The sequence below is a fragment of the Pangasianodon hypophthalmus genome, chromosome 22 (assembly GCF_027358585.1).
Source record: "Pangasianodon hypophthalmus isolate fPanHyp1 chromosome 22, fPanHyp1.pri, whole genome shotgun sequence".
NCBI classification, from domain to species: domain Eukaryota; kingdom Metazoa; phylum Chordata; class Actinopteri; order Siluriformes; family Pangasiidae; genus Pangasianodon; species Pangasianodon hypophthalmus.
In genome coordinates this window covers 4888336-4906099 of record NC_069731.1, presented here as the reverse complement: position 1 = coordinate 4906099, position 17764 = coordinate 4888336, and the positions used below count along the sequence as shown (strand labels likewise).

At 37.9% G+C, this 17764-nt stretch overlaps 1 protein-coding gene across 2 annotated transcripts in view; it reads right to left on the bottom strand.

Annotated features, from left to right (window-relative positions):
- Nucleotides 1–17764, bottom strand: part of LOC113532696 (mannosyl-oligosaccharide 1,2-alpha-mannosidase IA) — a 212842-nt gene that overhangs the window by 52863 nt on the left and 142215 nt on the right. For both annotated transcript variants that reach the window (XM_026924220.3, XM_026924218.3), the window contains exon 4: nucleotides 2512–2592. In XM_026924220.3, the coding sequence (XP_026780021.2) occupies nucleotides 2512–2592 (81 nt within the window). The remainder of the gene's footprint in view (nucleotides 1–2511; nucleotides 2593–17764) is intronic.

The following is a 17764-nucleotide window of genomic DNA, read 5'->3' as shown; positions in this document are numbered from 1 at the left end:
GCAGAACATTTATGCTCTTTCAGACTCCTGGCTTTGGTATGGTCGGGATTTGAACTTGTGTTCATGCCAGTTTTATAGCAACAAAAAGAATATCTCATAAACACATACACAAGTGTTTTACTGGTCTTAGCGTCTCTGAAATCACAGAAGTATAGAACACAGGGCTTTACATAGATCGATTCTGCCTCTCAGAGCGAGATGCGACAGAGAGATTGCTGTGCAAATTAAAACAGAGCAGTGACCACTGGGTGTCTTTTTAATGATGTCACCATAAAACACCATGAAAGTGACAACTCAGAGGATGGAAACAATCGACCAGGACAAAATTATTGAGACGTGGGACGACTTCACTTCCAATAACACTAATTCCTGCACCCCAAACAACTCGACTGCCAGCAGGCGGATGTTAATCTAATCTGTGTGTGAGAGCTACTTTCTCTGTTCGTGGACTACAGCATGTGAGGAGAAAATAGATGAAGGGATGAACAAGCAGCCATACTGAATCTCATCTCTTTTCTACAGCAAGTCAAGCGACATGCATGTGCTTGTGAATATTTATTTATTAAACAACATGGCTGCCATCAACCAATCAGCTTTTAGGAGGCATTTGACAGGGTTACAACTCAGCTATAGTCACGCAACCTGAACAATATGTGTCCTCTATAGTGTTCTGTGAAACTTGGCAAGTAATTGACCACTGGGGCCATATTTGCAATGGGTGCTTGGACCCCACAAAACATTTATTTTTATTATTATTATTAATATTATTATTATTAGTAGTAGTAGTAATAGTGGTTGTTCACTATGTTACCATAACTATTGCTGGTCCGGAAGCCATCAAAAACACATGCAGAGTTCAGACAGCTGGCATACACATCCACCCACCACACACACACACACACACACACACACACACACACACACACACACACACATGACAGGCTCACAGCAGGAGGCTAAGCTATATTGACACTTCCATCAGAAAATGCAGACAACACACTCTATCTGGTGGCATCCGAGAAAACACAAAGCCATCACTTGCAGAGACAAATGCTGTGTCTCAAATTAATGTATGTATATGTATGAGTTCTAGACAATATTGGAGTACAATATAGTTATTGTTAGAAATTAATGGCCTGTAATTTTCAAGATTAATACAACAGTATACATGTTTAATTATTAGGCCATAGTAGTTGATTTGAGAATGCAGTCAGTGTGTATGCGTGTGCCTGTGTGTAAGTAAGAGGCTGCAAACAGCCGGACGTGATGCATTATCAGCCACAAGCCAGTCTGATCTGATAAAACACTCCAGTGCAGAGATAACTATAAGGAAAAACTGTTTTATCTCCAATCACACACACATACACACACACAAAATCATTCTACATCTTTTCACCTAACCAGTGAAGAGTGGTGAATTAAGTGAAAAAATCTCCTCATGTCACCTGCTTCGGTATCTAGAAGCCAAAAAAAGCAGAGTGTTTGTGAGGCTCTACATCTGGATTTGCGACCAGATGGATTTCCTCATCTTCAACTGAAAGAAGCAAGGAAGGAATGAAGAATTAACAAATAAATTGATAAATGAAGGGATAAATAATTGAACAATCCAAGGGAAGAAAGAAAAAACATACGGAATGACGTGTGATCCCATATGCTGGATAATGTGCTGTTAATACTAATTATAATTATATAATTATTATAATTATTAATTATTATTAATAATTATAACAGCGTCTAAAGCCTTAAAAATTAATCAACTGGCCTGTATCAGCCATGTGAATTTTCATCATATTAATTAAGCATCAGTAAATTTTGTAGTCTGTATGCATAGGCTTTAAATCTTCTACACTTGCTCTCTTAAAGGCTTTTTCACTGGCGTTCTGAAAGGACAATTACTCTTCCAAAGTGGACGGAACGCTCCCACGTCAACGTAAAAGTCACCGGCATTCCCCCACACGAAATCCCAAAAGTATCCACTCAAAGCAAAAAGCTGAAATGGCAGGCAAATTCCACACATCTGTCTTCTTCTCTGACTTTTTCAGATTTTCAATCAATACGTGTTAAGCTGACCCGAGAGGCTGTGTATCGACAGATTCCTTGACCATTAGTTTCGGACAAGTATGATTTTTATCCTCTTCAATGGAGAAATAAGTCTAGGCAAGTTATGCTAGTGGATCTCTCCTGCTCCTTTGGGGAAGGTTGGAGGCTTAGTATATGCATGTGTTTGTGTGTGCCTGATATCAAGAAATATAAAGGATGTGCTCTTATTCATTATTTAATACTTTGGCATTACTAAATACACAAAGTCACGGCAATGTAAAAAATTGAAACAAGCAGTATATGGACATATTTTGAATTTAGAAGTGGACTTCTCAAGCTGCACAAAAAGTATTTGCCTCCAATGTTAAATAAAAAAAGGAAGTAACAAAGTAAAACGTTTTGATTTTTGGACATGGCTCTATATGTGATGCAGCAAAATGTGAAGTATAACACATGCAAGTTTGATCTTACCTCTTCTCCGGTAAGGTAGTACGCAGACAGCAGGCCTCCAACGTACCGGATATTCACCTCAAAGACAGAAGCCTCTCCACTCTGCAAAACAGAAACACACAAAAAAATATCAAGATACAGTCCTAACACAACATTCCCATTACACCAACATTCTCACCAACACAACATTCCCTATACACCACCTTTCTCAAGAACACTACATTCCCATTACACCACCATTCTCACCAACACAACATTCCCTATACACCACCTTTCTCAAGAACACTACATTCCCAACACACCAACATTCTCACCAACACAACATTCTCAACAGACCATCATGTCTCACCAACACAACATTCCCAACAGACCCGAATTCTCACCAACACAACCTTCCCAACAGACCACCATTCTCACCAACTCAACATTCCCATCACACCACCATTCTCAACACAACCTTCCCAACGCACCACCATTCTCACCAACTCAACATTCCCATCACACCACCATTCTCACAAACACTACATTGTCATTACACCACCATTGTCAACGACACTACATTCTAAACACACCACCCTTCTCAATACCCAACACTACAATAACAATATACCATTCTTACTGCCCAACATTAAATTAGGACCAAATAGGCCCTACATCGGCTCTCTGCCAGTCCTGTAATGTGGACCTTCCATAGCCATCAAATCAAAAGTTCTGTATCTGCTATATGAACAGCAGCATTTTTCAGGCACAAAACTTGTGCCATAACTCAGTTCTGTTTGGAACATTAAAGCACATTAGTGGGCCCAATAGTGAGATAATATCTCACTAAAATGTCCCCCAGGTTAAAGGATATTATCGATCTGTCCAGGCAGCTAATAATAAGCAGAAGAATAATACAGCTTTCATAATGATCTATTATTCCAAAGGTGAGGGCAGGAAGAGAAAATGTTGGTGTCAGTTCCCAAGATTTTCCACACATATTATTTCATTTTGGCCTCTTGTTATCCTCTTACCAAACTACCAAGAATGTTATCAGACAATTAAGTGCTGTTACTGCCACACTTTTCTAAGGCAGTCAGCTTCAAATCCCTGTTGCCCTCGACCACCTACCCGAAATGAACATAAAATTCATAAAGTACCCCCAAAACACCACCAACACTCGTGAAAGCACTTCATTGCATAACGGTATTACATTTAGCATACTTACTAGTGAGTCAGAATCCATTCCAAGCACAAAGCTGTACAGGGTTTGAGGGTTAAGGGCCTTGCTGAAGAGACCAAATGGATCTCTGGCAGTCCTGAGATTTGAACTCGCAACACCTTAAACTATCAGCTGGAACGTACTAACTGTTTAAAAATGATTTTTAAAAAATTTTTTACTTCTCCCCTCCATTTTGACCCCAATTGCCCCTCCCACTATCCAGCTCTCCCCATCATATGACAGCTTCTAACCTGGGAGGGTGAATACTAACACATGCTTCCTCCAAGACACACGAAGCCAGCCAACAGCAACTTTTCAAACTGCTGCTAATGCTGCCTCACAGAGCATTACCACACTTGAAGGTAAGCATTGTCTACCCTCTTCCACATACACAAGCTCACTGATGCCAGTGATTGGCTAGTGTCACAGTTATTGACAGGGGAGATAGTATACCATTCCTTTCATCAAGAGAGCACAGGCAATTTTGCTCTCGGACACGCATGACTGTGGCATTGTCTGGATTTGAACTAGCCACTATTTGAACTCTCCCGACAATATGGTGAACATTTTCTGTTGTGCCACTCAGGAGCCAACCTTAGGGTGACTTATTTATATACCTTAATATACTGCAGTTATCCTGAAGCTAGTTAGTTTAGTGTGTGGAAACTCCTACTTATATTAAGGCCGGATATGTCACCCCACTACCCACATGTACACACAGATGACAAATTCAAGCAAAAACCTACAATGTGTGTTGGGCCATCATGAGTCACTATGCACACTGACAAATCTCTGGGACTGGAACCCTCAAATGGTGTTTTCATGAGGGTGATAGAGAGTGTTGTCTAAATTGTCACTCCAAATTCATCCAAATGTGTTTGATTTGGCTGAGCCACTGTTTTTTTTTGTTACCCATTTGTAGAAGAAATTACAAACAAACTGACTTGACTAGCCATTTTTTTAAATCTCTACTTCTTTGATGCAGTCAAATCCTTTCCTTGGTCCACATTTTCAATTTCTCAAAGCTACGCCCAAGTAAGCCGCGTGATATATACGATAGAGAGCAGATTTAAGGCAAGATGAGTTAATTGCCTCAATATGTCACCGTAATTACAATTGCTGGAGCTTGCCAAGGGCTGAGATGAAATCATGCTTATTGACTCGCAGCCTCTCGGAGGAGGAAGTCAGAGGGGAATTATGAAAATCCAGTTTTGGATATTGCTCCTTGATACAATCTTTTTGTTTAATGTAAAACTGTGACTTTTTGGTGATTTCAAATTTCTCCTAGAGGCAGTCCAGTATTTGTAATTACCGTCTAACACACCCGGGTATCGGCTAAATTCCACTAATAGTGCGATTCAGCTAATCAGTGGCACGGGCAGGGTGGCAGATTTGAGGACAGAAACCCATTTCACAATAATTTTTTATGAAAAATGTAAGATCTTCCTGTGACTTTATGTTAATAGTGTGTATTTAGAGAAATAGCAAATATGAAAATCTGACAGTCAAGATATGTGAAGATCCTCATGATTCAGTTTTAGGTCCCCTGTTGTTCTGGTTTCTAAATGCTTTTCTCTAGGATACGGAATACAAAATCCTAATATATCTTATCACTCATATACTGATAACACATAACTGCATAGCTGTTTCTCCTCAAAGTCTAACTCTGACAAAAAAAACTCCTTGCTGAAATTAGGCAACAGATAAGCCATAATTGTGGAAAAATAGAAAAACTGAGATATTTATAGTGTGTGCAAAGACCAGGAAGCTGGAAAATCTGCCATACCAAGTTTATATTGTCACTTAAACCCTGTGAACAGTGCAAACCAAGTGCATCTGAAGCTGTAGGAGGTGAAACTGCAAATATTCACCTCCCACAGCTTCAGAAACCCTTTGCGTGCGCAGCTGATGAAGGACTGTTTTAGGCAAGTTCTTTTTCTGGGCAGTACAGAGCACTGTATTAAGTAAGGAATAAAACACAACAGGGTGTACTGGTAGAGGAAAACCAGAAAGCATAAAGCCCTTTGTCCTGCAGACTATCCCGCAGTGGGAAATTTACTGACTGCTAGTGGTGTTTCGTTCGTGAATAAATAGGTGTTTTTGAACGAATCTTTTAAGTTCTCATTCACTTCCATGTACTGACTCATATTTTTCGTGCTCTTAAGTCCCGCCCATGTAAAACACGTGACTGTTTTGGCAGCTTTTTCCTGCTTTTTAAAGAATGCATTAGAGTACGTGCTGTGAAGGAGCACATCATTGGTTGGACGTATTGAACGAATATGCCCTTTACTTCGAGTCTGAATGTGAGTGGTAGATCAACTGATTCTGAGCAAACTGGTACTTGCAGTTTGGGAACGAAATGAAAGATCTGGTAACTGTTGTTCGTGAATGAAATGAACGAACTAGTTGAATGAATGAGGATGTGGTGACTCGCTGATGTCGGCTCGGCTGTTATATGCATGTCTTTCGTTTGGTTTGCCACCCTTTCAACAAGAAGAGAAAGAGGGCAGAACAGTGCATTTGAAAAGTGTGTAGCACTAAGACAAGCCTTATGTGTGTTGCTTTTGTGTTGTTCATAGCATAATCCTCTATACATGAATTTGTTGTTCATAGCATTATCCGCTATACCTGAATGTGTTGTTCATATCATAATCCTCTATATATGAATGTGTTGTTCAGCATAATCATGAATGTGCAAAAATGACTGGTAGCTTTTTTTGAAATTATTGTAGCATTGAAAACTACTTCACACACGTATGTAAAAATTTATTTTTTTTTCATTCGTATCCTCACTCGTGACCACTCTCTCAAAACTAGCCTGCACTGACTGAAATGTCTTGCTTGAAAATAAATTGATCAGATCTTCTCTTTGTGTATTGGACACGCCAATTTTAATCATAATAAATCATGTAATAAATCATAATACTAAAACTTGTTTTTTCTTTTTTCTTGAAAAGTGCTTTTAAATGAATGTATTGAGTGAATGAAACAATGCCTTACTCATAATGTCTAAAAAAGACACTCACAGGCGCCACCTAGGTGTAATGATGTAACGTTTGGAAAGGGTCACTAAACAAATCTGAACAAATCTTTTTGGTGAACGGAATCAAAAGATATGAGTCACTGGGATGAATCGAAATTACCGCCGCCACTGACTGCTTCAAAGCGCTGATACTGGAGACTCCTTCCATAAATGTTAAGTAAACATCTCCTTACCACCATATCAATGATGAGACGTATTTCTTTGTTAAATAACACCACACAGATAATTTGTTTATTATTAGTCTTAGATTACGTGGAGAGTCAAATGCCATTCAAGTGACAGTGAATGAGTTGTTGCTGTAGAAACGATAACGAATTAGCATGTTAAGATGTTTATTTTTAACAGTGTGTTGTGGGGATGAGGTCAGTCAACAGCTTAAATAAACCAAGGTTTGTAGCCCTGCATACAAGTGTGACAACAGCCACCATGTGTTGTCTCAATGCTAATGCTTGCAAATTAGCATTTTAATTACGCTGTGTGTCATTCTTATGACCACATTCATTAAAGAAAGCATTGTGAACACAAAGCACAGCTAGCAAGGGCAGAAAAAGGCAATGAGACAACATCCTAACTTAAACCGTCATGGCTAAAATTACATGCCATTAGCTTGTAGTCACTAAAGTGTTTCATGGCTTGCTTGCATGTTGGTACAACAAGGCACAGATGCCACTAATATGATGCCCAGTTTGGCCTGGAAGACAGGCACGATGTCGGCATCTGTGCTGTGTACTCATGAGTTAACAAGATTACTAACGAGAGCAGTGGGAAAACTCAATGTTCAAAGCAACACTTTTGGGAAAAAAAAACAACAAAATACAGCAAATGCATGCTATGGTGATGCTAGGCTGTGTTCACTGCATAGTGCATGTTTTGTACTTCTCTCCAATTACAGTTAGGAGCAGATGTCTAAATGACAATGTGATACACGATATGTATCATAATATACTGGTAATATATAGGTACAAACTGCCAGCAAAACAGTAGTGTTGCATAAAAAATGAGTTAAGTGCTACTTTATTTATTTATTTATTTTCTTTATACAGACAAATACACAAATATATGTATAATTAATTCCTTAATTAATTAATCAATTAATGATTGATTAATTGATTAATCAATTAACAATTGATTCATTATTTAATTAATTAACTAATTAAAAGAATAAACAATACATTTATTTGTTTATTTATTTATAAATAAATATTAATAAATAAGTATTACGAAATTCTTAAATTTAATTCTTAAATTTAAATTCTTAAAAATACGCTATCATCATTCATCACGATATCATCCCTACACCTCACACAAGCCTCCATTTTCCCCGACGGTTTTTTAACACCACATCCAGCACATTAAAGAGGCTGTTTTTTTGTGCGACACTATATTGTGCTATTCTGCTACAATAAACCATCTGTTTAGAGGCCAAACTCTGAAAACAACTCTCCAACATCAGGATTTTAATTAGCGCAGTGGTGCTCCATTTGCTATTTGCTGGCAGTGAAAAAAATGCCTGGATTCATGGTGAAGGAGTCACCTTGAGATCCACTGACATGTTCCTAGGCCTTGAGTTTGGTCGTATGTACGCTGTAGAACTCAGTGTAAACATGACAGTTGATGAAAGGTTGGCTAGCTTTAATCCAATGCCTGGGTGAGTAACTGAGCCATTGACAAGAGCAACTGAGTAATTTGTCCACTGAAAAATACTGATGTTGAATATAAACCTGGTGAAGGGCATTCATGGCTATCATAATATAGCTCTTCTGCACAGAGCGTACAAATGGCATATTTCATCACCTAATGGAAATTGATTCATACTGAAGTATAGAGAAAAGCACTTTTATAACATTTGGAGCAAATGCTGACATTTAGATTTATTCAATTGGCAGATGCCTTTTTCCAAAGCAACTTACCAGTGAGGTGGGATCACATCCAAGACCTATGGGGATGATCAGTGGTTGCTCTCGGACAGTATGTCATGTCATGTCATATTACATTACGTTATGTAAATACGCACCAATCCTATTTTTAAAACACTAATCAGTGCCCTAAGTAACTTTGCTACTGAATGATATTAGATTTTTTTGCTTTAATATTTGGAGAAACTGGAGCAACCAGGTGGTACAGTGGGTTTCACTGCCGTCTCACAGCTCCAGGGTTCTGGTTTGATCCTGAGCTCGGGCTGCTGTCTATGTGGAGTTTTGCATGGGTTTCCTCTGGGTTCTTTGGTTTCCTCCCACCGTCCAATAATCATGCAGGTAGGGGGATTGGCTACTGTGCGCTATTGACTAAATTGCTCCTAGGTATCAATCAGTGTGTGAGCATGTTTGCATGTTGCCCTGTGATGGACTGCTGTCCCATATTTGTCCACAAAAACATAGATTCATAGACATTTAATCTGTGCAAATCATTCATGGATCATAAGTATGGAATGAGGAGATTCTATAAGCTATCTGTCATACTCAGTATACCACTTCTTAATATTTTGAATACTTATATATCTATATCTATATCTATATATATATATATATATATATATATATATATATATATATATATATATACACGCACACACAGTTACCCATAATGCTAGCTGATTAGAATGCTAGTCAGCACTGTCAAATCAAGTATACTAGTCAAGCATACTAGCCCATACATTTAAATCATGCATGGATTTAAACTAAGATTAGATTTATGGATTAAATTAATAATACTAATCAGTACTGTTAAATCAAGTACAATAGTCAAAACTGTTTTATTATAGTACAAAAAAACAACCAACCAACCTTACACTAACCCTCCATTTAGACTATATTACTGACTAGTAAAATACACAAACACAGTGAAAGCGATCCTCCCCACTCCCCTCCATTTTTTCTGTTCATTTTTTTTACCACAAGTTTAGCCACTTAAACACTTATCAGCGATTTAAGAGACAAGATGCATAATTAAAGACGTGTCCACCAGAGCGATTACTTTCAATTACAACCAACTGTCCTCCTCTCCATCTCTCTCTCTCTTTCTCTCTCACTCACACTCACACACTGCACCCTGTCGGACTGCCAACACACACAACACAGCAGCTGCATCATCGACTCATTACCCAGAGATAGCAATGCTAACGCCTCTTTCCAAACTAATTGGATTTGCGCAGACGCACACACACACACACACACACACACAAAAGCCAAAGAGTGTAAAGTTCCTCTTCTACTCTGACTTCAATGTTTAGATTGGATTCTCAGTAGTCAGACTGTCTAAGAATTAAGTAGATTAGTTCTTACTGTGAAATCAAGCATACTACTCCATACCATGTGGTTAACAGTACTAGGGTATATTTTTAATTTAAGCATACTAGTCCATATGCAGGTAGAGCTGTATCAGGCACATAGAGACCTCGGGGCTGATCCAGAACCTGCTGGAGAGATTATATCTCCTAGCTGGTTGGTGGGAAATGTCTGGGGATCCCCAGAACATGGATAGCGGTGCAACACGTTATGGTATTAGTTGTCAATCTGACTAAATCAAAAATAGCCATCCATTCTATTTAGTCTATATTCACAAGATAAGCATTAAACACAGGTTAAACACAGATTACTAGTCCATAGTGCTAAAAAGAAAGATATTCAAAGCATACTAGACTCTAAAACATGCAGGCATTACATTACGAATACTATCTTGTAAATAAATATAAATACATATATAAATAAATCAAGAATACTAATCCATACTGCTAATTCAAGCACATACGCCGATACTGTTATATCTAGTATACTACACCATACTGCTAAATCAAGCATATTTACTCTGCTCTGTTGAACCAAGAATACTCCATAATATTCTTATTATTAAATTATGCATACTAGGTCATATTTTCTAGCCATTCTTTTAAGCCAAGGACAGCCATGCTCAAGCCAGCCAGTCATTTTTATCTCATTACTACAGAGACAGAATGGCTGAAGGAGGATACGCTTATATCTGCTCATTTTTTACTTTTATAATATCATTTCATTTCAGCTCTACTTCATCAATCATTTATTTCAACTATTAAAAGAAATTACTCCAGGCCAGATGCTCAACCTATCTGGAAAGGCATGAATAATTCATTCCCTGACCACAAAAAAGAAATAAATCTGGGTAAAGCGTATCAGGCAACAGGAATATCTTTGATTGTAGAACGCTAAGGAAGGAGAAGTTGTCAGTCACGTTCGTTCCATCAGATTAACTGCTCTTAAATGTTCTTAACAGAGCCTCAGTGAACGGATTTGAGAACATCTGCATCTCCAATACATGCTGATGGATGGACAATCAACTGTGTCTCTCTGCCTTTCATCTTTCTGTCACATACAAGAAATATGTCTTATTTATTGTCTGTCTTATATTTATCTTTGTAAATCAGACTAACAGTCCTTAGTGCAAATGTGAACATTATAGAACTGATGGACATCTTCACACTAAGAAGCTGAGGAACATCTCAACACTATGGAGCTGATGGTCATCAGAATACTCTGGAATTGTTGGATATTGAATACATGCTATGGAGATGATGGACATTTAAACAATAGCAGGTAGAGAGGCAAATGAACACTATGGAACTGATGGATATTTCCATAGCATTTCTATGGTATGGAGCTGAGGGCCATCTCAACACTATGGAGGCCTATGGACATTTCTGTGGTATGGAGCTGGTGGACATTTCCGTGGCAGGGAGCTGATGGACATTTCTATATTATGGAGCTGATGGACATTTCTGTGGTATGGAGCTGATAGACATTTCTATATTATGGAGCTGATGGACATTTCTGTGGTATGGAGTTGATAGACATTTCTGTGGTATGGAGCTGATGGACATTTCTGTGGTATGGAGCTGATGGACATTTCTATAGTATGGAGCTGATGGACATTTCTATGGTATTTCTATGGTATGGAGCTGATGGACATCTCAACACTATGGAGGCTGATGTTTTGTTTTTTTTGCTTTTTTCTTTAAAGCTACTGAGCTGATGGATGTCTGGGTATCTCGCCTCTATTTTTCACAGCAGCATTAACATCGAGTGTCTAAAGCTGGGATGGAAAAAACAGTGTCCTTTTTTGTCTTCACAGTCCAAATGAAATAAAAAAAGAGCTTAGTAACAGAAAAGAAAAAACAAAGAAACAGATAGAGCTCCAGTAGCAACCATAGCAACTGCCAGCTGCTATGGGAAGAAGAGAGAGAGAGAGAGAGAGAGAGAGAGAGGACGTAGAGAAATAGCAGGAGAAAGAAAGGAGAAGGTAACAGACAGACTGTAAACTGAAGCACAGAGCTTTGTATTTTTAGTGATATGTTAGCACCAACTAATGCTGGTGTTTACCAAATGTTCATTTTTTTTGTTTACCAAATCTTATATTCAATTCAATCAGCAAACTAGATCACATGACATCATTATCAGTTTTTTTTCACTCCTTCAGCTTGATATAGCCTACTGCTTAGCATAAAATACAATATAATGGTGTATGCTTGCTAATACTAGGTAATACTAATACTTTTATTTACATTATTATATACTTTACCTAATAGTTTGTTAGATTGGTAGCTAATTTGGCTACTTCTGGTGAGGTAATAACTAGGTATACTAGGTAACAGTAATAACTAGGTAGGTTAACTAGGTAGCTTACTCACATTAAAGCAAATCCTGCATTTAGCTAGCAGGCTGGCATAGCTAACGTTGCTACACTAGTATAACCTAATGGCAGTTTATGCTAAGCACCAGAGTGTGAAGCTGAACGAATGAACAAAAAAGTTTGTAAAGTTTGTAGCGACATATTTATACACATTATAGCCTAATGTGTACATAAAACCAGCATTTCATGCTAAGCAGCAGAGTGTGAAGCTAAATAAGTGAATGTAAAGTTTGTAGCAGCCTGACCAAACACTTATAACAGGTAAAAAAGAAAAATCCTTTCGGGAATGCAAACAAGCTCATCAGTCCACCTTGTTTGTTTCTGCCTGTCTTATTAGGCTAAAACAAAAATACTTCATGTCTTAGCTAGCTTAGTAGCTAATTTGGCTAATTCTACTGAGGTATTGTTAACCTGCTAGCTCAATAACATTAAAGCAGTTAGCTAGCAGGCTGGCATTAGTTGCTTCATTAGTGGCTACACATGTTGCTACACTAGTATAGCTATAATGTGTAAACATATGTGGAGGTGCGATCGGGCATCAGCTGTGGACAGAGAGGAGGTGGGATGAACCGGCGGGTAACGCGTGATGATTCTCACCTGTGTGTGATCACGGCAAGTTTACTTACGTGTGCTTTGTTTGTCTTTTCAGAAAAAAAGAGAATGCCATGAACACATATGTACACCCACACACACCGGAGCGTGAGCTTGCAAAGTGTTGATGAACTTGAAATATTGGGACGGTGTGTTATTTTGGATTTTCCATTGCGTGTTGAAAGTGCACTGAAAAACACTAATGGGAAAAATAAAGTGAGTCTGAAGCTCGAAGTCCTCCTTCCCACCTTCACACACAACGGGTTTGACAACATAACTAGCATTTTATGCTAAGCAGCATAGCATGAATCTGAATTAAATTAAATTTCCGGAATAGAGCTCCTCAGTAAAACATGTTTCTTTTTTCTCTCTCTTTAGTAGCTATGTTGAACACATGGGGCTTTGTTGTGTGCTACCTCCATCAACTGTACGCTAACACACCTTAACCAAAGCGATCACAGTAACACAGTAGACGTGAGGCACAGGAGGGAAACGCAGTCTGACACCATGGCTCGAAAATACTAATCAACACTGTGGTCGCCTGCCACAAATACTGCCAACACACACACACACACACACCCTAGAGACTTCACGCTCGTGACTCAGTGTGTGTTCTCAGCTGTGGCATTTTACACTGCAGACACACAGACAACTTAAGGTCAAAGAGGGACGCAGAGACAGAGAGAATGATTGAGAGTTATGTACATAAAGAATAAGGAGAGAGGAAGAGGAAAAGGAGGACGAGAGAGATAAAAGGAGTGGGCTAAACACACTTATCAAGCCTGTCATCACCCGCTATAGCGGCTGTCAATATACACACACATCACAGAGCAACTGTAACTGTTTTAACACTATTCTATATTTTATCTTTACAGATCTGAAGCAAAATCTAAAATTCTACTATTCAAACACATCACACACACACACACTCCCACACACACACACACACACACACTAGGGACAGCTAGGAGTGGTGTAACTGTGTTTGCATGTGAAGGAATGCTACAGCTTGATATTCACAAGAATTAATCTTCACGACTGCTTTGAATTGCGGAATAAAGCTAATCTGATTTTTAAAAGAAGCTTTGCTGTGCTGAGCCACTGGGACTCTCCTCTGCTTGCTTTTCGGGAAAAAAAAAAAAAGCCTGGAGAGCCAGACTTCTCCATAAATACACTCGCCGAATACACACTCTTGACATGGGGCTAGCCACACTTGGCCCCTGAGCTGCAGAGCATCTTGGCTCGCTACAGACTGAATGGCGCAACAGCAGAATAAAGATACTTCTCTCACAAAGCCGAGCTGTGTAAGAAACTAATTCTGACGCAATACATGCGACTTGGGAAACCTCACTTCACCTCAGAGTGCATAGCAGAGATGAATACTAATCTACTGGGCTCAGCTGCCCCTACCCAAAAGCAATCATACTGTCATAATGATAATATAATTGAACAAAAATTATGCTACTATACCAATTCTACTGTTAAAGCAATCACACATTTCTAACAATTATACTGCTACAGCAAATAAAATCTTAAAGCAGTTGTACAGGTTAGAATTCCATTCCAGCAAACCATACTGCAATAACAACCATATTGTTATACAAGCATGTTGTTAAAGCAATTACACTTCTATAACTGTCATACTGACCCAAACTATTGCAGTCAACTGCAAAAATATTCATAATGATATAGCAATCATCATGTAGTAATAATCGTATGATTAATCATACTTATACCAATCATACTGGTATAAGTAACTAATCCATATTATTATAGCAATCAAACTAATCCATACTGTCATAGTAATCACACTAAGCCATACTGTAATAGTAATCATACAAATCCATGCCATTATAGTAATCAAACTAATCTATACTGTTACAGTAATCACACTAATCCATACTGTCATAGTAATCACACTAATCCATAATGTAATAGTAATCATACAAATCCACACTATTATAGTAATCAATCAAATGTATACTCTTACAGTAATCACACTAATCCATACTGTCATAGTAATCATACAAATCCATGCCATAATCAAACTAATCTATACTGTTATAGTAATCATACAAAACCATACTATTATAGTAATAAAAATAATTCCATACTGTTACAGGAATCACATTAATCAGTACTGTTATAGTACTTCACTTTACTTTTGTCTTCACTTTACTTTTGTTTGTGTAAAGCTGCTTTGAGACAATGACCTTTGTAAAAAAGCGCTATACAAATAAAAATGAATTGAATTGAATAGTAATCATACTCACCAATATCACATCAGTCATTACTGTTATAGTAATCATACTAATCAGTATTTTCATAGTAATCACACTAATCCATACTGTCATAGCAATTACACAAAATAATACTGTTATACATTGTTACATTGTTATAACAGTATGATTTAGTATGATAGCTATAACAAGCACACCAATGCATACGGTCATAGTAAACAAACTAACCCACACTGTTACAGTAATCACAATAATCCTTTCCGTTATATTAATCTTGTTAACCCATACTTTTATAGTAATCACACTAATCCATAAAATAATAGCAATCACACTAATCCATATTGTTATATGAATCATACTATTTCCTACAATTATAGTAAACACACTAATCCTTACTGTTATATAATCATAACAATCTATAATCAATGCAATCATACTGTTCTATACTGTAACAGCAATCATACTTGCCCATAATCTCTTCATTCCACATCTGATTCACCTCACATGCAGAGCCACACATTCATATTCATCAGCTAAAGCACACAAGAAAATTGTAATGAGCTAATTAAGCACTTGATTAGGATTGGTGTTTCAGGAACAGTATGCTGTTAATTATAATGCTGATGAACGTCTGGCCCATATTTTTCACTTCTTTTCGCAATACCTTCAGCACATGTTTTATTGAAAAGTTTGAACTATTTCTTACCCATATACTACACTGCAAACTCCAGAAGCTGAGAATTAGGTGAGGCAGCTAAAGTTATACGTGCTAAACTATAAACCACTCTCCAAGACTAGATTTTAGGTAGCTTTGTAGCTCCATCAGCGCACATACACACACACACACACACACACAAAACCTAATGAAGGAGAAAAAAAGAAATGATGGTCAAAGAGGACAGACAGGTGGACATAGAGTCCTGAATATTATAATAACAAATTCCTGTTTCATATTGAAGATGTTGCGGTTTTGCCATTAGAATCACTCTTATTGACATACTATTGTTTAAATGTTGCACATGTTTGCCTTTTAGCATGAAGTTTGACTTATAATTCAAAGTGACCTACATTATAATAAGCATTAGCCTGTATTATACATATATATACAATATTAGCACATGGCTAGCCAGCTAGTTAACTACTAGTAGACTAACTTGCATTTGTCAAAGGTAGCCAAATCATTATCTGAGTCTTTTATGGAGTGTCATGCTCTCAGAGATGTAATTAACACTAGTCAAATATACCATAGCAACAATGATTTTTTTTTTTAAATCACTAACTTTAGCTATTTAGCATGCAGCTTTTCACAACAGCACAGGACAATACCCCTCCCTGCCAGCAGAGGTCAATATCCCAGTGTCTTGATCAGTTCCTGGTTTGCTCTATAGACCATTTCAAACAAATATCAGAAATGTTTTAGGAACAAACATGCACTATTGTTTTTCTCATTGATGCGGTATACAGTATATAAGCACGTGGTTTTCTGTTACTCATTGCAAAGTCGTGTGAATCTCCCATACTTTGAGCCATGATTTTCCTCTTTTGACCATCTTGCTAATGTATGCTTTTTGGATTGCCCTACTGTTTGATGATTATTGCCCTTACAGTGTTTGACCATGGCCTCTTCAATCACTTGTATTATGGATTGTGTTTTAAATAAACTTTACTGTTGAGTCTGGTATGTTACACATGTTCTGGATCTCAGTGTCCAGTGTTCATTTCATCCACTAATAATCTGCATATTGAACCATGATTGGATCAAGCCCTCTAGCCCATTTTGTGACTTCACAAATCGAGCAGAAGTACTAAAAATGGCTTGTTTTAAATGGAAATGTAGTTCCAGCAGTGTGGGAACAAATCTGACATGAACAGCAGTCTATATAATTGGAGTCAGCCCATTCAAGAGGAGATACCTATGCGGTTTTGGAGTTCACTTTGAACTGCGTTCCAATCGGAAAGCAACTTCCTACATAGGGGGCATTTTTGGCCAAAATAAAGACTACTCCAATCAACTGGATGACAGCTGAACTTTGAGAGAATCAGTGGATGTATGTTTCTCAATGATGACAGTCCCATAACACCCATAATCGAACAGAGTTCTATGAACATTCAACAAATTTGGTGATTTAACAAATTTAACTGTTGCTCAAAGGAGCATATCTAAACTTTGAGCATACAATATTTACAAATGTGAGCATGTTTACAAATTTGAGTAGACATAAGTAGTCCCTTGTTTTTTATAGCTTGCCAGATGTCCTTCTGTTGAATAGCCTCATATCTTATCTAACTAAATTGCAGTTAACCTTTGTCAGAGAGCTTGCTGTTATTTAGCTAAATGTAGGCCATCCATTAATCCATTCTCTGTACCGCTTATCCTACACAGGGTCATGGGATCACCTGGAGCCTATCCCATGGGACTTGGGGCACAAGGCGGGGATACCCTGGATGGGGTGCCAACCCATCACAGGGCACAATCGCACACACACTCACACACTATGGACAATTTGGAAATGCCAATCAGCCTAAAATTCATGTCTTCGG